General features: G+C 53.8%; 6 protein-coding genes across 6 annotated transcripts; 3 read left to right on the top strand and 3 right to left on the bottom strand.

Moving 5' to 3' along the window:
- Positions 1-716: 716 nt before the first annotated feature.
- On the top strand, positions 717-4,871 carry EsH8_V_000715 (uncharacterized protein; the record flags this gene model as incomplete). The annotated part of the gene is made up of 2 exons (XM_083273231.1): positions 717-3,792; positions 3,844-4,871. The coding sequence occupies 2 exons, from the start codon at positions 717-719 to the stop codon at positions 4,869-4,871; spliced, it is 4,104 nt and encodes a 1,367-aa protein (XP_083125946.1).
- Positions 4,872-6,145: 1,274 nt separating this feature from the next.
- On the top strand, positions 6,146-7,093 carry EsH8_V_000716 (deubiquitinase OTU2; the record flags this gene model as incomplete). Its single annotated transcript, XM_083273232.1, has 1 exon — positions 6,146-7,093. One exon carries the CDS (start codon positions 6,146-6,148, stop codon positions 7,091-7,093), a length of 948 nt encoding a protein of 315 aa, XP_083125947.1.
- Positions 7,094-7,237: 144 nt separating this feature from the next.
- On the bottom strand, positions 7,238-8,212 carry EsH8_V_000717 (S-adenosyl-L-methionine-dependent methyltransferase; the record flags this gene model as incomplete). The annotated part of the gene is made up of 2 exons (XM_083273233.1): positions 7,238-7,597; positions 7,685-8,212. 2 exons carry the CDS (start codon positions 8,210-8,212, stop codon positions 7,238-7,240), a joined length of 888 nt encoding a protein of 295 aa, XP_083125948.1.
- Positions 8,213-10,430: 2,218 nt separating this feature from the next.
- Positions 10,431-11,593, bottom strand: EsH8_V_000718 (uncharacterized protein; the record flags this gene model as incomplete). Its single annotated transcript, XM_083273234.1, has 2 exons — positions 10,431-10,836; positions 10,896-11,593. 2 exons carry the CDS (start codon positions 11,591-11,593, stop codon positions 10,431-10,433), a joined length of 1,104 nt encoding a protein of 367 aa, XP_083125949.1.
- Positions 11,594-12,057: 464 nt separating this feature from the next.
- Positions 12,058-15,233, top strand: EsH8_V_000719 (ankyrin repeat domain-containing protein; the record flags this gene model as incomplete). The annotated part of the gene is made up of 3 exons (XM_083273235.1): positions 12,058-12,095; positions 12,158-13,794; positions 13,849-15,233. 3 exons carry the CDS (start codon positions 12,058-12,060, stop codon positions 15,231-15,233), a joined length of 3,060 nt encoding a protein of 1,019 aa, XP_083125950.1.
- A 1,125-nt stretch (positions 15,234-16,358) lies between these two features.
- On the bottom strand, positions 16,359-17,558 carry EsH8_V_000720 (uncharacterized protein; the record flags this gene model as incomplete). Its single annotated transcript, XM_083273236.1, has 2 exons — positions 16,359-16,983; positions 17,134-17,558. The coding sequence occupies 2 exons, from the start codon at positions 17,556-17,558 to the stop codon at positions 16,359-16,361; spliced, it is 1,050 nt and encodes a 349-aa protein (XP_083125951.1).
- Positions 17,559-19,243: the final 1,685 nt, after the last annotated feature.

Raw genomic sequence — 19,243 nt, forward strand, 5'->3', positions numbered from 1 at the left:
GCGCTTCATCGGCCAACCAGTTTCAAGCTTGGATTTGATACCCTATACCTCCCCGTTCTTAAGGTGGGCACCCCTCCCGACACCACGTTCCCGAACATCCCTCCCCGGCTCTTACACGCAATTTATATCGCTTTGGTCCTGAGAACTTCATGCTAAGTCGAGTCTTAATTGCTTAGAAACGGCCGCTTGAATAAGCCTCTTCTTTCCCCCCCACTCACCTTGTTTTATTCGGGCCATTGCCCATCATTTCTCACCTCTCACCTCTCACCCATTTCGCAGTTGCTGCTGCGCCCGCGACGCAGCATCGGCACCATCATCACGTCGTAAGTTTCACATTCGCTAAACTTCGTTCATGCATGTTCCTTGACATATATTCATGATTCGATCTACTTCTCCCGCTGCGCCGCCGAGCACTAATCAAGTCCAGTGGGGGTTGAACAACGTCAATGCGCTCGTGATTGCGCGGTCAGACTGTGCCCCTGACGCCTGTCATTTCCACGACAGCAAGGATCCCTAGAACTCTGCAGTGTGCTTTGATCCCTACATACAGTTGGTTTGCCCGAAACGGGTGGTGATCCAAGCACCTTTACGCGCGCTGTAAGCCGATCGACCAGAACCTGGATGATTTGGTCTCTCGCCTGAGGGGTTCAATTGAGGACCACCGCGCCCTTCGACCCTCATTGTGAGCCTTCCAGTGCCTCTTTCATTCAGTCGAGATGGCTGTCTGGGAGACCGAAGAAGGGCCACGCGGCCACGCCGTCGCGACTGCGTTACCCGCCCCCAAGGATACACCATACAGGACACCATCACGAAGCTCGAGAAAATCCCGACGCTCAATCACCCCTCCGAACGGCAAGAGCCCTTCGCCCCCTCCCGTTCTGCCCAACGAAAAGAGCTCCAAACGCTCTTCTAGAAACATGACCAACGACGACGGCATCAGCGTCCTCGACCCCCGTCGTTTCACACCGACCTTGCACGCCAACCTTGTCGCCGAGATCCTCAACCTGAGGCGGGACCAGGAAGACAAGACAAAGCTCATTGAGAACCTGGAAGCATCTTTGCACGCCGCCCGCGAGGAGCAAGAGTCGCTTCGAGAGTCTGCGGCCACCACGACCAAGGAAAGTCGTTCCTTGCAACGCCAATTGGCCTTGCTCGAGGGCGGTTCGTCCTCGGCACTGGGTGAATTAGCCCGCGAGAGAGACGAGGCCGTCGAATCCATCTCGGAAACCAAAAAGAGACTCGAAATCGCCCAAAGAAGGATTCGAAGCCAGGAGGAGGATTCGCAAAGGGTTCATACTCTCTGGGACCAAGACAAGGACTCCTGGGAGGAAGAGAAGCGCAAGTATGAGCGTAAACTTCATGTTGCCGAGAGCCGGTTGAGGGTGGTCTTGGACGAAGTCGCCGCCTACCAGGCCGCTCAGGTCAACGACAACGGGATCGACAGCGATTTGGAGGAGCACAAAGACAACGACGCCGCGAGTGTCCGTACCATGAGCATGACCAACAGCGTCCGATTCTCCATGCAGCAAAGCCCCGGTAGGGTTGTTAATGGCAACTCCCTCGCCGATGAGCTCAACCTCGACGGCGACGACGACTGGCAGACCGATGACGGCGGACGCGAGAGCGCCATGTCCATCCATCGCCATACCCGTAACTTCAGCCGTGAGAGCGTCTTGTCGAGGATCCATCGACGAAATCAAAGCCTCGAAAGCCCACAGCGTCCTGGAAGCGTCACTCGGGGCAGGCTCTGGTTGAATCAGCCAGTCTTGGAGGCCCTGGAAGATGGGATTCAAGAAGATGACGAAGATTTGATGTCACCTCCACCCCCGCCAGCTCCGAAGGTCAGCTACACAGACACAGGCATCCAGTTCTCCCCTCCTCCATCGCCGAAGCTGGAGCCTACCAAGCCGCCAACACCTGAACCTCCCGCCAAGGTCGAAAAGCCAACCGAGCCCGAGGCCTCTGTTAGAGGTGAATGGGAAATCGAAGCAAACCAGCGGCGAAAGCGAGTCTATCTTGGCCGACCGCTGTCCATCGAACCGCGTCCTTTCAACCCTATGGTATCGGCTGGCTCACAGACCGCCGAGGAGCCTTTGAGCCCCCCCAAGACACCCAAGTCGCCGTTCAGATCTTCAACACCGCCTCCCGAAACCCCAGCCTTTGTCATGGTGTCGTCCTCGACGCAGACTGACGAGCTCGAGGAGAAGCCCCAGCTGCTCCCAGAAGCGCAACCCGTGCACCAGTTGACCATTCCGAGTATCAGCATTATCCCGCCGACAAGCCGCCCCTCGACACCGCGGGAGCCCCGACTTCCGCAGTACTCCAAGGACTTTGGCTGCCAGGTGTCCATTGTCGCTTCAGCGCCAATGAAGTCCACCGCGGTTCAGACCGAAGAAATCCTCTCGGACAAGCGGTTGGCCAATCTCCCCGTACACTTGCGCCCTTCGGAGATTACGTCCAGGCCCTCGTCGCCCAATATTGCTGCCGCCATTACAACCGACGATCCCCGTCATTTCACGCCAGTGCCTGGAAACCTGCCGCCAAGGAACCCGAGAAGACTCACTAGCAAGCGGAGCCTCTCGGACTTGCCCTCCTCCCCGCCGGTCTCGCCTGTCTTCGGAGACCAAACCCGCGATGCGTACCCTGGCAACAATGACGACGGGCCTCTGTCGGGCCAATCGGCACCTATGCGGCGGCCGCATCGCTTCAGCAGCCTCTTTGCCGGCTTTCAAGATGCCCAGAGTTCCGATGAACAGGATGAGTTTGATGCCGATGTGAGCGACTCCGAGTACCGAACCGCCCTTTCTGCACCTGGGATGAGGATGACGGACTCCAGGGCGTCCAACCGGACGTCTGTAAGCACTTTTGCGGCATCACCGGAACAAACGAAGAAGGCCGCACTTGCCAAAAGTCCTATGCGCCCTGTCGTAGTCGAAGACTACAACCATGGGTTGGAGAGCAGGGATACTGCCGCCAGGAAGCAGCCGGCGAAGCCTACGGCACGGGGATACGAAAAGTCGACGGGCGGTTCTTCAAACAGACCCAGCGTTATGCGAAAGGCAGCCATGATCCAGAGCGGAATCGCCAGCCACCAAGGCCGTCCCAGGAGCCCCAGTCTCGTGGAACCTCGCGATCCTCCCTTTCCCATACCGACGCGGGCCAGCTCTCGGCGACCGCCGTTCAGTGCCAGCGCCCCGAGCGATGGCCAGCGGAGCCCCACAAAGATGGATGCACCATGGCACCGCCGGGGCTTTGGTCGCAGCCATTACCGCGCCGGCAGTATCCACCGCACCAACAGCATCCGCAAGGTCCGGTCGGCGGCCGCCCTTCCTCGGAACCAGAAATCCCGGAGACACGGTAGCAGGTCGCCGCCGCCCTTTTCCGAAACAACCGAGGGGCCGGAGAGCCCGAGCCTGCCTCCTCTTCCGTACAACGACATTACCAGCCCCAAATACGAGACGAGTTCCAACTACAGGTCGCACAAGTCCAGGCTGTCGACCACAACGGCCCAGACCGCGACCACGGACCTCAACTCTGTCAGCGGCGCCTCGAATGGCGCCTCTCAGGCCACGGGGGTCGTCGACGCCATTGCGCAAACCATGGTTGGCGAATGGATGTTCAAGTACGTGAGGAGGCGCAAATCCTTCGGAGTGCCCGATAACGGCAAGGACGACTCCAGCAACGACCGTCACAAGCGATGGGTCTGGCTGGCCCCCTACGAGAGGGCTATCCTCTGGAGTAGCAAGCAGCCCTCGTCCGGCAGTGCATTGATGGGCAAGACGGGTCGGAAACGTAAGTGATGCCCCCCCAAATCGGCTCAAGCAGCCAACTAACGTGATGCAGTAACCATCCAGTCCGTGCTCGATGTCAAGGATGACAACCCCGCTCCCCGGGGCCAGGGTGCCGTATTCAACCGCTCGATCCTCATCTTGACACCGCAAAGAGCATTGAAGTTCACCGCTACTTCTTCCGAGCGACACTACGTATGGCTGACTGCGCTCTCGTTCCTCGCGCACTCGACGCAGGCCATCCCAGAGATCATCGCTGCTCCTCAGCCAATAAAGGAAACAACGGTACCGGACTTTGAGGCTCCTCGGCAAACCAGGCGACCTGGCATTCGCGATTCCATTCGACTGACAAAGAGCAAGACCCCTTCGGCTAGGAATGCGGCACCGCCGGGTGTTCCAAGTATTCCCGGCATCCCCAGCGTGCCCTCGTCGCGGACGGGTGACGTCGCCGGCTACAGACAGACGGACCCATTCCCACCCATGCCTAGCAACAACCACCAGCGCGAGCGATCCGGGGACGCAGCGGAACCGCCACTCATCCCCCGGTTCACTGAGCGCTCAGCCCAAGGAACGGTCCACGGGCGAAAACGAAGCAACACCGGCGGCCACGTGCCGCCACCACTATCCTTCCGCGGCTTCTCCGGACCGGGCAGCGTCGGACAGCACAGCTACACCAACAGCAACGCCGGCAACAGCGTCGGCACAGCAGGGTCATCCGATATCTATCAGTCCCAGGCATCGAGCGGACAAAGCTGGGTCATGAGCACGGCCGGCTCGCAGCGCACGTCGGAGGCGTCTTCACGACCCGGCGGCAACTTCTTCGACGCCATCGGCACTGTGCGAATGGAGGCCTTCATCAGCCCCCTGTCGTACTCGGGCTTCGACAGAGACCCCGACGAGCACGAGGAATACAGGTACCGTGCTCGGAGACGGAGTAAGGAGCTCCGACGACGGCAGAGCCGCAGCCGGCACCGCGACAGCCAAAGCTCTCGTGGCACGCGCGGAACAGACGGCAACTACGGGAGTAGCCGGATAACCGGAGAGGAAGACTACTTCAGGGACGACCCGTTCAAGGGCTTCTAGTTGCAAAAGCGTTCAGTTAGTTGCATTTTTCCCCACTGCGAAAGGTATGATGGACCGGAACGCGTGGGACCGCATTCATTCGATACCCATTGTGTATAATTTCTTTCTCTTTTCTTGTGTAAGGTACGGGAGGGGGAATGGTTAAAAGGGAAAAGGCCTCAGGGCTACCTTTGTACTTGGAGTTGCGGAGGCGGAGGGGATAAGGGAAGGCGGATGGGATGGCTACCGACATGTGTCGGGAACCCACTTTCTACGTCGGGCCGGGCCACTGAGCCGCAGGCCTCGATGGGGCATCATGGGAGGGATGCCGAGGTTTGGATTTGTAAGATGTGGTCGGTCCAGACGGACCGACGTTGCCTTCGTTACCGTATATAGGTCCTCAGGGACAAATATTTTTATCAATCAAATACAGTTAAAGCTTAACATATTATTCTTCGTTGCCAGTTGTGATGGTTTGACAGGGCCTTGGCAGCATGCTGGGATGGTGTTGCGGGGGAGGGCACAAGCAACGATCCTCGCATGGTCCAGGATTCCTACTCGAAGTTGGGAGAAGCCAAGCCGGAGGGAGTCCCTTTTGCTCCTGTTAGCTGTAGGGGGGAGACCAGAGACAGCGGGGCAGTCAGTCGCGGTTCTGAATGTTTGATACCTCAAAGGGGACGAAGACAAACTAGGAGAACGACCGATCCAGCGTCACCGCGCGCGGCGGCGGCGCTCGGGCGAAGTCAAAGTGTGGGGCCGCCCGCCGGTGCACCCCGCACCGAACCACCCACACCCACACACCACCAGCACCACCACCCCCACCAAGAAATTTGACCCCTCCACGCTCGCTCGCTGTGTGTCCCCTTCTCCCCAAAGCAAGCTTCCCCGACCTCGCCTACCTTGCCACCGCACAACACGACCCGTCCCGACGCCCAAAGACCTCGCAGCTCAACATCCCCCAAGGTTGAAAGCACCAGAGCCCTAGTCCCAAGATTCTCCCGGTCGGCCGACGTATTTTCCCTGTACGCTGCGAAACAGTACGCTGAGAAACCGTCCATCGTAGAGCTCAATCGGCGACATTTTATTTTTGGGAGCACCGACCTCATTCCTCACGGCCGACGTTCTTGACGACGGTCCTCTCTCCTTGACCCTCCCACCGACCCCGACGAAAATCGAACTTCCTCCTTCCCCACTTCCCTCTTCAATACTCGAGGAAGGGATCCCCATCCGCCCTCCTCCCCCTGTCGAAAAACCCCGTCTCGAAGCTACAGGGGAAAAGCAAAAGCCCGCGCAGCATGGAGAACGAGACGCTGGAGCAGATGCAGGCGCGGCACCGCAAGGAGCAGCGCGACCTGGTGGGGCGGGTCACGAGCAAGAAGAAGAACGCGACCAAGAAGACGCGCAAGGGCGTCAACGAGGAGTGCGCCGAGATGGAGCGCAGGCTGAAGGAGACGCAGGAGGGGGAGATTGCCGCCCTGGTCGGCGGCGGCGGCGCCGACGCTGAGGTCGAGGAGGAGGAGGACGACGACGACGACGCCGCGGCTGAGGTCGCGGAGAAGCTCCAGGAGGCCACCATCTCGGAGCCCGCGCAGCCGGCGGCGGCGCCGGTGCAGGAGCAGGCGCAAGGCGACGGGCAGGGCAAGAAGCGGAACAGGCAAAAGGAGCGGATGGCGCGGCGGGCGGCCGAGGTCGAGGCGGCGGCCGTCAAGGCGGAGGAGGACGCTAAGAACATGACGGACCACCGCGGGCTCGAGAGGACGTACATGCTCAAGGAGTTCAAGACGCACTCGCTCGCGGAGAAGGAGATCGCGCCCGACGGGCACTGCCTGTTCTCGGCGGTGGCGGACCAGCTCCAGCAGAAGGGCATCCCGCTGGCGCCCGGCGCCGAGGCCGGCGCCGCGCCGTACAAGGTCGTGCGGAGGGCGGCGGCGGAGTGGATGACGGCGCACCCGGACGACTTCGCGCCGTTCCTGGAGGAGGACCTGGAGGGGTACGTGGGCAAGATCCGGGACACGGCGGAGTGGGGCGGGCAGCTCGAGCTCGCGGCGCTGGCCAACGTCTACGGGGTCGACATCAGGGTCGTGCAGGACGGGAGGACGGAGAAGATCGGGCCGACGAGCGAGGACGTTGCCGGCGCCGCCAGCGAGGGGGAGGGCAAGGGGGAGAAGGAGATTTGGCTGGCGTACTACCGGCACGGGTACGGGCTGGGCGAGCACTACAACTCGCTGAGGAAGACGGCATGAGGAGCGGAGCATAGACGACCGAATATGAACTGGGGACAAAACTACGGAGATGACGACTTTTTATGTACAGCATATATGCAGAGGAGCGTTACATGGCGTATTAGACAGCATCGGAGGGCAGCAAAAGCACTCGAAATACGAGCATCAGTGACTCCAGACGTGGATCCAGTCGCGGACGGTGCCGTCCTCGTTCGTGCCCGCCCGGTGCGTCCTGGCGGGCTTGATGAGCTCCAGGCGCCTCAGGCCGTCTTCGCGGAAGGGGGGAACGACGACGACGTCGGTCTCGTCGCCTGCTTCCGTCGAGCGGGAGAACTCGAGCGGCTCGCCGGGCCGCGCGAGGAGGGCGAGGTAGACTTCCGGGAGCAGGCCCCACGGCGGTCCCGGGGAGGACAGCGGCTTGCCGGAGGGGAACTCGAGGCAGACTAGGCGGCCTTGGGGGCCGAGGAGGGAGGTCGTGCGGGTCGCCCAGAGGGGTCGGGCGGTCGGGGGGAGGGCGCAGAGGAACTGCCGAATGTCATGTTAGATGGTTGCTATCCCGGCATCCGAAACCCTGCGCAGGCCCTTTGGTTCGAGGGTCATGGGTAGACTTACGGTGTAGTCAAAGATGAGGTCGAACGTCGCCCCGCGGCCCCAGTCTTGGAGCCACGAGTCGGAGAAGAAATCGCCCGAGAGCCACGTCACGGACCCTGGCTCGGCGCCGTTGGGGTGCCTGACAGCGTGGGTGCCGAGGTCTTCCCCGTCCGCCGCTCCAGCAGCTCCGGCCTTGGCGACAACGGCTTTCTGGTTCTCGATTGCCTCTGCAATGGCCGTCGGGGAGAAGTCGAGGGCGAGGACGTCGTAGCCCAGGCTTGCCAGGAGAAGGGCATCATGGCCTTTCCCGCAGCCCGGGACGAGGGCCGTCGGCTTTCTGCCGTTGGGTAGTGCCTGCCCCGCCGCCGGAGAAGGCGGAGGTGGCACAAGGTCTGGGCGGGTGGTGAGGACGTCGAATAGGGCGAGGGAAGGGCCGCCGCGGTCCCAGGGTGTGTACTTTTCCTCCCAAAAGGCGGACCATTTGGAGCCGTGATTTGAGAGCGGGGTGTCGGCGAAGGCCGTGGAGAGCTTGTCGGGTTCTTCTATCATTGTCTCTCACGGTCGTTGTGTGGGGTTTGCCGGATCACGGGTAGATGGTAGCTTAGATGGCGGAATTGGCCGTGGTGGGGGGTCGATAGGTTGCTTGATGAATGGTAGAGTATGTAAAAGTCAAAGACGGCTTCGGTCGAAAGTGGAAGAGAAAAAGAAAACTCGATCCGAAGTTTCCACTCAAACGAGTGGGTTGGGAAACTGAATCGAGAGGAAAGTCACGATCTAAACAAGCACCCGGGGGCCCCCCATCGTCATCATCTTAGTCCCCAGACGTGGGGCAATTCTCACCGCGGGGTCCGAGAGGGACGGCGATAAACAACCCCTGTCAGTGTCACGTACTACCGGTGCCTTCCAGCTTCGGCTAGAGCGATTACCCCGGACTGCAAGGCGACGTTCAAATGCTGTGCTCCCGCCGGGCTGGGCGCGCTCGCCTTACCGTCACCCCCATGTTCTTGTTTTGCGTAAATGGCGTTTGGGTGCAGGCTGCAAGGTACCGCCGCCTCAACGGCAGCTGCGGCAGCTCCCGACCAATTTTCCTCGGTGCTGAAGGCGTTTTCTGCGGTGCCCCTCTCAAAGTGCGTCATCATTCGGGTGCTTATCGACGTTGAGAGTGGGTTTTTTGATTGGCCGGGATGCAAGATTCGGCTATTGCCAGTTGGGTTGCTGCAATATTGCGACGGCCAACACTTGGAGCTGGCTGCCTCAAAGGATACTGTGGAGAAGAATTCATTGGTGAAGTGTTGGGTACAGGTTCTAACCCATCATATGAGTTATGACTTTGACTGGAAAGCCCACTGAACTATAGAGTTTGGCTCTTTCGTTCTGTGCAGTACGTGCCTATTTTTCGGCCTGGGAAGACCGGAAAAGCCCGGGAGGCTCCACTTCGTGGTGCAAAGATACCTACCTTGCCCACGTGCTTGCCTGTGATAGGACTGCAAGCGACTAATATAAGCATGCCGTAGTTAACGGGAAGCTCAATACCAAACAGAAAAATACAGGATATATTATGCAGAGGCTACATGCTAGAATTTGATTCTACGGCATTGGGAATCGTGAGCAGGGCATCAGCCCTTTTATACACCCCCGACAGCGCGGCATTGGGCTCTTCAAAACTTCTGATTTTGGAAACCATAATGAAAAGGGGACGATGTCCGAGTCAGCGAGAAATGGCGGTGACTTGGTAAACGCGGAGTAAAAGTTGGGGGCGAGTTCCAAGAGTGTATACCCGAAGACGAAACAGTAGGTGGGCGTTTAGTTGAAATTGCCAGTGGAGGATTCTCTTTTTACATTGGAGCATATCATTGATTACTCAATCAAGGCATATGTTGCTAGTTAACTTGGTACTTTTATTTGTTTCTTTGTTTGTTTTTATTTTATTTCCGCATTTCGCTGAGGAGAGCAAAACTGTATGTTCCTAAAGTGTCTACCCATCTGAGGATGTTGGTATATGTTGGTATCACAGGATACCGTACGGGTGGTAATTCAAGCGTAAGCAACGAAAGGTCAAAACTGGTACTGTATTCTGTTGTGTGTATATAAGAAAGTAGGTAGGTTGGCAACAGCAGCAGTAGTGAAGAAGATATCGCTGTTGGCTGCCCGGAGGTTGAATCTCCGGGTTCCGCGGCCGGCTGCTGCTGCTGGCCGGCTCCCTGTATTCTGGCTGAATAATTCAACAGCACCATAGAATGCCCGTACGGGTGATAAATCAAAAGGTAAACTGGTTGTATTCCGCTGTGGAGAAGGAAGAAAGTAGATAGGTTAGGCAGCAGAAGCAGTAGTGAATATATACTGTTGGCAGCCTGGAGGTTGGATCTCCGGGTTGCGCTGCCGCTGCCGCTGCCGCGGCTGCCCGTATTCTGGCCAGGTAATCCGACAGAGGACGCAACTCCCCCTTGCAAGCTAACACTGAAGGAAGCGCCTGCCTTGAGTACTGCCGGCTTCAAATTTTATGACGCTTATTTGGGGTGTAAAAACACTTAACTGTCCAGAAGAGGTCTTGATACAATGCCTGGCAAGAATACAACCCTTTGGCTCTCCTCCATAGCCATTTAGGTGGAACTTGGTGTAGCTCTAACGCCTTTGTTCATAGCGAAAGTGGGGCTTCCGTATATAATATGGGTATGATGCTAGGTATTGGTCGATTGGTTTGAAGAATATAATGCTTTGTAAGCCCATTCGCCATCAAAAAGGGAAAATAGAGAGGATGCATTAGTCCTTAGTTCGGATGCTTCCATGCCACCCATGCTAGTATCAACTGAAGCAAGCCTACGACGAATGAAAGAAACCCGAACAGAGCCGCTAAGAACAGTCCAAGTATGGCCGCAGTCAAAGCGTTACGCTCCGAAGTGTGTCTCTCGAACCAAGAAACTATCGGATTCGTTGGTGGCGGACGTTTTACGGTATCGTAGAGTTTCGTCAGACGATCGCCCCAGTACTCGAAAACCATGTCCGACGGCACGGGCCGGACGAAGCTGATTATCTCGGTTTCTGGGTCAAAGTTGTATTTCTTGATCATCCTTTTTAACGACGAATGAGACTTTTTATCCCCAACAGTTTTTATTGGGAAGAGGACGTGGAAAGTAAGTAGTGTTTCAAGCAGTAACTTCGGTGGCAGTGTCCCGCTATGTGGCTCGTCAACACCAATCTGAAGGTTCGCGGAAATTGCTTTGGAATCACTTACAGTTTCAAGCTGTCCTCGAAACCAAGATCCAGGGGGCTGTCTTTGGTGAGTTCCAGCTGTGTTCTCAAGAAGAAGTGTTGATGGAAAACCTTGAGAATCCTGGTGCTCGGATCATAGGACAGATGCTCCAGCAAGTTATCGGTCGGTCTGATCGTGATGCCGTATCTTCTCTTGAGCTTCCAGGCTTTTAGATGCTTTTTATTTCTGATAGTATCTGCGTTCTTGTATTTCTGCTCTTCTGTGGTAACAAGCTGTCTCGTGAAGGCTTCTTTTGTAAAGTCCGTGAAACGGACGTTCTTCTCCCACTTCACCCAGCCGAGATCGTGGCCCTTGAGCCCGACTGAATGATAGTCTTTCAGATAGCATTTGAACATGAATTTGATATCGACGGTAAGGTCTGCGATGTATTCTTTTTCTTTGCTGTTGACTTGTTCAGAGCCCGTTGCTTTTACGACGAATTCATCGAAAGAAAGAAACGGGTCCTGGCGGAGAACATCGACACATCTGGTGACATCTGTATGGCCCCTGAGTGCCGGAATCTCGATATTAATAACGGCGTCTCCAGGAGTCTCCGGACAGAGTATAGAAAAATAATGATCAAAGTACGCTTTGGTCGCAATGTCATCCCAGCGATTATCATCGCCAAAGATCGCACGCGCTATTTGTTTGCGTTCGCTATTGTTCGGGCGGGGAAACATCGAATTTTGTTTAGTAGCTCAGCAGCTGTTGTCTATCTAGGCATTTCTTGCGGATGGAAGTGGTAGAGCCATTTAAGACGGCCATGACCAGACTGGTTCACGAAGCCTGTCAGACCAGACCTGAGTAAAGCAGGCTGAGCAATAACGTGGCATGCTCACTTGCAGCGTTTTGCATAGTTACGGCACTGCCATTGGCTGCGATTTCTCACTGCCACCGCAATCCACCATAAAGACCTGCATTACAGTCTGCCTCGGCGCCAAAAGAGAGCTGATGATTCGCCTACCACCCATGGTGAGCCTCCATTTCCTGCAAGCTTAAGGCATCCACTTGAAAAACCTGACATAGCCATCAACTCTGCCCCGTTTCAGTTCCCCTTCCACTTTATCCAGACGCTGGAGATAACGAACGACCTTCCATAGCATTAAAACCTGCCAGACGTCGCGTCAACTATAGTCGCTGAAATATGGACAGCCCGTTCGCTGGTAGAGGAGTAGGAGAGAGGTACGTATGCAGTTTCCATGAAAAATTTAAGGATTATGAAGGATTGACCATCGTAACTGTAGCGCACATCAATTCTACCGTCAGATGCAAAGCGAAACGACCACAGTCGCACCCAGCGCTTTGCGACAGAAGTTCCGGACCGAGTCCTTTTCTGGCGGGTGTGATGGGATACTGACGGCAATTCCAACAACCCCGCCAGCTAAACACCGGATGCCAAACCATGATGTTCTTCACCATGAAATATCTTTGGAGGTTGAAGGCGCGACACTTTGCGGAGCCGCGTCTGTCAATTCTGGTACTGCTGGGTCGTCCTCTAGTGTGAAGCTAGAGACCTTCTCATCGGAACCTCAACACGGAGATAACGCATCAGCCGCGGCTGAGAGTAATAACAATCCTTATCGTGATCCTAAGGAGATTCCTAAGCGTCAGCCACCAACTTTTGTCTACCCCCACAGCGGTGACATCATCCCACTTGCATTCCACGATAGATTTTGTGAAGTGGTCGACATCTTCAAGCACAACACCGAAGTCCATGCTCAGTTGAGAGAGTATGTGCACTTTATTGACTACACGCTCAAGTTGTGCGGTCGGTCACCAATGGACTCGCGCCCATCTATTGTCATTTTCTGTCGACAAAGTGAATTCAAGCACCTTAAGCCCCTGCTTGAAAGCAAGCCGCTCCGGCATCAATACTCCCATAGGCGGTCTAATCAGCAATATCCTTGGAGTAAATGGTTGAACTCACAGAAAGCAGTCGTCGAAGAAAGCCATAGGCCACTGTTTGACCTCTACTTTTGGCGCACTCGGCGGCCACGAGAACTTCTCTGGGGAATACAATCAAGAGCATCCATCGATCGATTCCCAGCATCTACAATTACAAACAATTTGACGATGTGTGGCTCCGTTCTAAGACCCTTGGTATATGATTACCGATGCTCTACTTTGGGCTACGTGGTACAGGTGGGCTTGGATTTCTATGGTGTAACAGCATCGCATACGTTTAGAGATGTCCGAAACGAAGAAGGTAACTTAGAGCCTTCAGAGACATCTCAGAGCTACGATACGTTAATGAGACCAAAAAAAGACACTCCACTTATCTCAATATCCGAGTCATCAAAAGGCATTGATATTCTGAGCGAGAAGCGTATGGACGACCTGAATACTGGAATATTTGAAGATGATGTGGAGAATTTCACAGACGACGGTGAGTATTTCACTGACGACGGGGAATACTTCACCGACGACGGGGAGTACCTCACAGATGACGGAGAGTTCGAGAGCTTCAGCAACGATAATTGTATCGCTGACGATTCTATTGATTACAATAACAACCAAGTTATTGCAAAAGGTAAAGAAGTCTCTTCATCGAACGTCGACAAGGGCCAAGAAGCCACGATACTGTTCCCAAAACTTTCAGAACATGACCTGCTCAATGAACTCGACCTAGACTGGGCCTTAGTAAAGTTGGAAAATCCAAGTCATTGGAGGCCAAACGTATGCATCGACCATAACCAAACTAAGGTTATTTTCATGACAAAAAACATTGTGGGATTTCCAGGAGTAGAAACTCCGGTTCTTGTCATTACCGCTCTCGGCTTGTCAATCAGTGGAATACTCCACGCGACGCCGACATTATTGGGTGGCATAAACGGAAAAGCTCCATCCTTAGTTCGGAGCATATCTCTTTCCGAAAGCAAGAGTAAGTATGTCCAACTCGAACCAAGCAATGCACAAGACCTAAAAAATTATCTAGGTCTCAGAAGAGGCGACTCTGGTTCGATGGTTGTCAATGCTTTGACTTACGACATATACGGCCATGTGGTTGCTTCGAATCCTCTGGGAGAAGTCTACGTCAGTCTTTTCAAGGGGCTCCTGAGCCAAGTGCAGGCTCGTTTCCCCCACACCAGCATAAGTCTACCGCGACCACAGGCAACTCTGCAGAATCTGATTTCATTTCACTCTCGGCACGGCCATGTCGATATCGTATCCAGCCTGACGGAACACCTGGAGCTTCAAAGTCTCACAGAAGAGTATCCGCAACCAGCTGATATGGCCGGCAGTATTGATGACTTCAATACACTACCGGTCCTTAGCCTGGATAAACAAGGAGAGACGCTAGTGATACCTACTACCGTGAAACCCCTTCCTACTATTTCCACATCCGAGATGGGTGCTGATGTTGACTCAAAGGATGAGTTAGACTGCAGGCCGCTGTTATTTGCTGCTGAGAAAGGCCGTAAGGCTGTTGTACGATTGCTGCTTGAAAATGGTGCTGATATTGAGTCAAAAGATGGATTAGGCCGAACGCCGCTACTGGTTGCTGCTGAGGGAGGGCATAGGGCTGTTATACAACTGCTGCTTGAGAAGGGTGCTGATATTGAGTCAAAGGACGAATTACGCTGGAAGCCGCTATTAGTTGCTGCTATAGGAGGGCATGAGACTGTTGTACGATTGCTGCTTGAAAAGGGTGCTGATATTGAGTCAAAAGATGGATTAGGCCGAACGCCGCTATTGGTTGCTGCTGAGGGAGGGCATAGGGCTATTATACAACTGCTGCTTGAGAAGGGTGCTGATGCTAAGTTAAAGGATAAATGGGGCCGGACACCGCTACTAGTTTCTGCTAAGGAAGGGCATGAGGATGTCGTGCGACTGCTGCTTGAAAAAGGTGCTGAAATTGAGTCAGATGAATTAGGCCAGACGCCACTATTAGTTGCTGCTAAGGGAGGGCATGGGACTGTTATGCAACTGCTGCTTGAGAAGGATGACAATGTTGAACCAAAGGATAGATGGGGCCGGACGCCGCTATTAGTTGCTGCTGAGGGAGGGTATATGGCCGTTATACAACTGCTGCTTGAGAGGGGTGCTAATATTAAGTTAGAAGATGAATTAGGCCGGACGCCTCTGTTAGTTGCTGCTGAGGAAGGGCATGGGGCCGTTATACAATTGCTGCTTGAGAAGGGTGCGGAGGGAGGGCAAGAGGCAGTTATGAAACAGCTGCTTAAGGTTGATGATGATGTTAAGTCAAAGTATAGATGGGGCCAGATACTGCTTTCACTTGCTGCTGAGGTAGGACGTGTTAGAGACCCAGGACTAAAACACCAGGATCAGCTGGATAGTAGCGTACATGCAGACACCTAGACAAGGGATATGGGGTTCAAGACATAGCAAGACGGGTATAAGAAGATCGGGATACTCCGACTTAACAAGGAGAGGCAGATTACAGCAATAGTCCTATACGATACCTACTTCTGAGAACGAGGCTACTGCGCCCTTCATCCAGCTTATATCCGCCTCTGAAAGGAAGTAACACTGTTGTTGGACTAGTGGAATTATTTTTAACTTGATTCTTTTAGTTATACTCTCCTACACATAACCTTTCAGGCAACATATCATTACCTGTCACAAAAATTACGCCGTTGATTGCTGCCCGCAATTAACGTCTTATATCCCTCATGACATTTGTAACAGTGGCTGACAGTGACCAGCTGTGGCAATATATCAAAAGATCCGCCAGTGCAAGCAACCATGCTTGCGCTGCTGTTAACACTGCTTAAGAAGGACCACAAGGATTGCGCTCCGCGACTTACGCCAATTGTACGGCTGTGCCGTTACAACATTACCTAATAAAGAAATCACTTCTTGGGGTGAATGAGTAATCTAAGTGTTTGTTCATATTGTAACAGAACTGAACGATATAAACACCGCCAACAGCCAAGCGGGATGTATGCATCATAAAAAACTGAAACTTCTAAACAGTAATTACTTCTGTTCCCTGTTTGCATGTAGTCGTTTACAATCACTGTTACTAAAACTCACTTTGAGTTTGCCTGCAGTAACCTAGTTTCATACAAAGCCAACTTCTACACAAAAGAAGGCCGTAAATATACCATATTGATATTAAGCGAGTTTCTACTTGTACGGGTACCCTGAGATTCCAACAATAATGCAGGTGGGGAAGTCTTTTGTTAAAGCGAGCCAGATCTTGGTCTAGGTTGTATTTAATCTCCAACCACTCATATTTTCAAACAACGCTCCGCTGGTTTCAGCTCGACGTCTCCAGGGATGAAAGAAGCACATGATTCTATTTATTTGTATACTTTTTGGTCTATCTGACAGTAGCCAATGTATATCGTTGACAAATGTTAACCGCAGAAGCGATCATAAGTGTGTGTTAAATTGGGTGCGACGGTTTAAGTAGTACAATTCGCGAGTAAATCAACCCCTTTGAATCAAGAGTTTCTTTGCGCAGACTTCGTCGTCTATTTACTTGTCTCCCCAGAGCAGAACATTGTCGAAGCTCATGTCAGGAACATCGCCAATCCTAGCCCCTGCATTCCCCTTCGCAACAACCTTATTCTCCTCCTCGGACCAGCAGGCGCCGCCCTCAATATCATCGCAGAACGGGTAAATTGTCTTGGTCGGCATGTAGCAGAACTGGCGCTCTTCGTAGGACACAAAGCTGGGCCCCACAGACTTGCCCCCGCCACAAAGACCCGAAGCCGTGTGCGCCGGCAGCTTACTCTTCACGAGACGCGTGTCCTTCGAGAAACGTTGGGCTAGGCGGTCGTGTTGCTCATCCACAACCTGACGCTGCTGTTTGTCGGTCGCTGTTGAAGAGGACGCTGCGGAGACGGACGGGTCGCGGGAAAAGATGTTTCGTCGGCGGGTCCAGAATATGACGTCCGAAGGGTCAGACTCCGTAGTGAACCTGAGGGGGGGATCGTTGTTGCAGTAATAGGCGAGGTCGTTGGCGCCATTCTCGGATGCGTATTCAGGCCAGTGAAGCTGGATACCCGTGGTCCCAACGTCGCCGTTCTTGTCGACCCAGGCGCAGAAGACGGTCTCATCACCGCCGCTTTCCCTGGGGACATAGATGTCAGAGTAGTACCTGTGCTTGTAAGTTATCATTCAGAACACTAAAAATCTCTGTTCGTCCTCAGATTATGTTGAACCCTTGAGAGTGCTACGCTCGGCGATCGCGGACGCCCCGCCGATGCACACGGTCATGAGAAATGGCCCTTGATGCAGCCTCACTTACCAGTTGCCACCGTTGCCGTAAGCATCATCGCAGCTCTGTGCCCAATTCCCGATGGTAGTGGCGTATTTCTGACCGCCAGGGAACGTCACAGAAGCCCAAGCCAGGCAAATAGCGTCATCGTTGCCGGTGAAGAGAGTGTAGGTCGGCTGCTGGACAACATTGGAGACGGTGCTCTCGCAAAGGTCGGCGCCGTTCTCGCAACTGTTGCCGTCATTGACCTCGATGCCGAGGAAGCCGCCTTGTTCGTTCCAGCAGCGGATATCGGGCTTCTCGCCGCCGGCGTTGCTCAGAGGCGGGTCGCCGGCACCGTCGAGGCCGACCTTGAACGCAAACTTGGCGCTTGGGTTTTCTGGGGCTGGGAACATGTCATTGAAGAAGGAAAAGATTGTGATGACGCCCGAGACAACTCCGATAGCGGTGGCCATGTTGGGCGAGGATGAAACAAACGGGTGTTGTCGTTGAGGTTCGAAGAGACGGAAACAGGCTCAGAATGAACTGTGCTGAATGCTGCGAATGGCTTGAACTACACTGATGATTGATGACAACTGAGGATGACACGTCGGGCTCTTTATACTTCCAACTAATGGCCACACCCTCATTCTTGTATCCCGATGAAGTTGTCCATTAATCACGCTACAGTAGCAACTTGCTTGCTTGGTATGGATCCCTATAGGTCAGACTTTGGAATGATTCCTGATTGATGCTTTCGTCTCGAGTACTTCTGCCGCTCCTCGGAACGGACATGATGGCCTGACTCCCTCCTATGCTCTCTAACCCCAGTGTCTATACTTTCAACGCCAAGTATGGAGGATTTTATCCCCTGCAGATGTTTGAAGTTTCATGACGTGAACTCGCATATTCTTCATCTTGAATCTCGCATCAAAACTTTTTGGAATTTTTTGGCAGCTAATCTCGACGTCCCATACTCTCACAAAAGAGGAAAGTCAGAAGGGTCGTGAGCTGAAAATTCTTGCCATTCTATGTATGCCAATCCAACAAAACACGACTTTTTTCAGGCTCCCACGAAGGAACTGCTGCATTGGGAGGCTATTGCATTGAGGAGAGGGGCACTTGGGTTGCGAGAAGGACTTGGTGTGGATTTTTGAGACGTCATGTTGAATGGGCACACCGAGGCGTCTTGTTGGTTTCCAGTTGACAGGAGCATTGGACTCGAGCTGCGGTTGCAAGAGAAGACAAGGATTGAAAGGTCGACATTAGTATAGAGTAGGACCGGACAAATCCCGAGTTTGAAATCCTACCAACTTGGCACACCACATAGATGGGTTAAGAAAGGGCCTTTTGGAGTATTACTAAAGCTAAATCATCCTGGAGCCTCTGCAGAACCGGGCAAAACGGAATTTCGCCTACCTGAGACTTGCAGACAGATACAAACAACTCCACCGTCTTTGCCGCCAGAGTAAGGAAGGTGTGGTGGAACCGGGCGGGACGGTAGCTAGGATGCGGGCGGGCAAGGTTATCGGCCGAAAACTCCGGATAAGCGCCGTATCCACTCATTGATCGCAGGCTACATAATTGACGTATTTTTTCCTAACTTATGCAAGAATCAGCTGCTATTAATCGGTTTAAATCATTTTGTGAAGCTAACAATGTACTGACTTGAAGGAGGCGACTTGGAAACCACGTGCCTGATCTGTGAATGCATTTATAAGAGAGCGGACTACAATGTATTGGAGACCCATGGATGGCATTTTATTTCAAAAATACCACATCATCAATAATAGCTACCTAGGGAGATCAGGTTAATGTAGAAGCAAGGAGTTCAGATGGTTGAGAGTCAGCCAAGCCGTCCGCCCCAGTTCCAAGAGCCAAGAGAAGCTGGAGCCAGGGGGAATCACGGGCAAGACAAAGCAATAGCCAGACCGACAGAAAAACTACACCATTTAGGCTGCTCTATTAAGGCACGATGTCAGTTTGATCCAGCCAAGAATGTCAGCGAACCAGCCTATTTGGTTCGGGCTCCCAGATTCCCCATATGTTTGCCCAAGCGAAAAAGGAAGTGATGTTCCCTGCGAGTACCCATATTAAATAGGACCCTATGGTTGCAGCTATGAACATTCGGCCAAGAACTTCGCCAAGAGAAAGCCGCCCG

The sequence above is a fragment of the Colletotrichum jinshuiense genome, chromosome 5 (assembly GCF_051148585.1).
Source record: "Colletotrichum jinshuiense chromosome 5, complete sequence".
Taxonomy (NCBI): domain Eukaryota; kingdom Fungi; phylum Ascomycota; class Sordariomycetes; order Glomerellales; family Glomerellaceae; genus Colletotrichum; species Colletotrichum jinshuiense.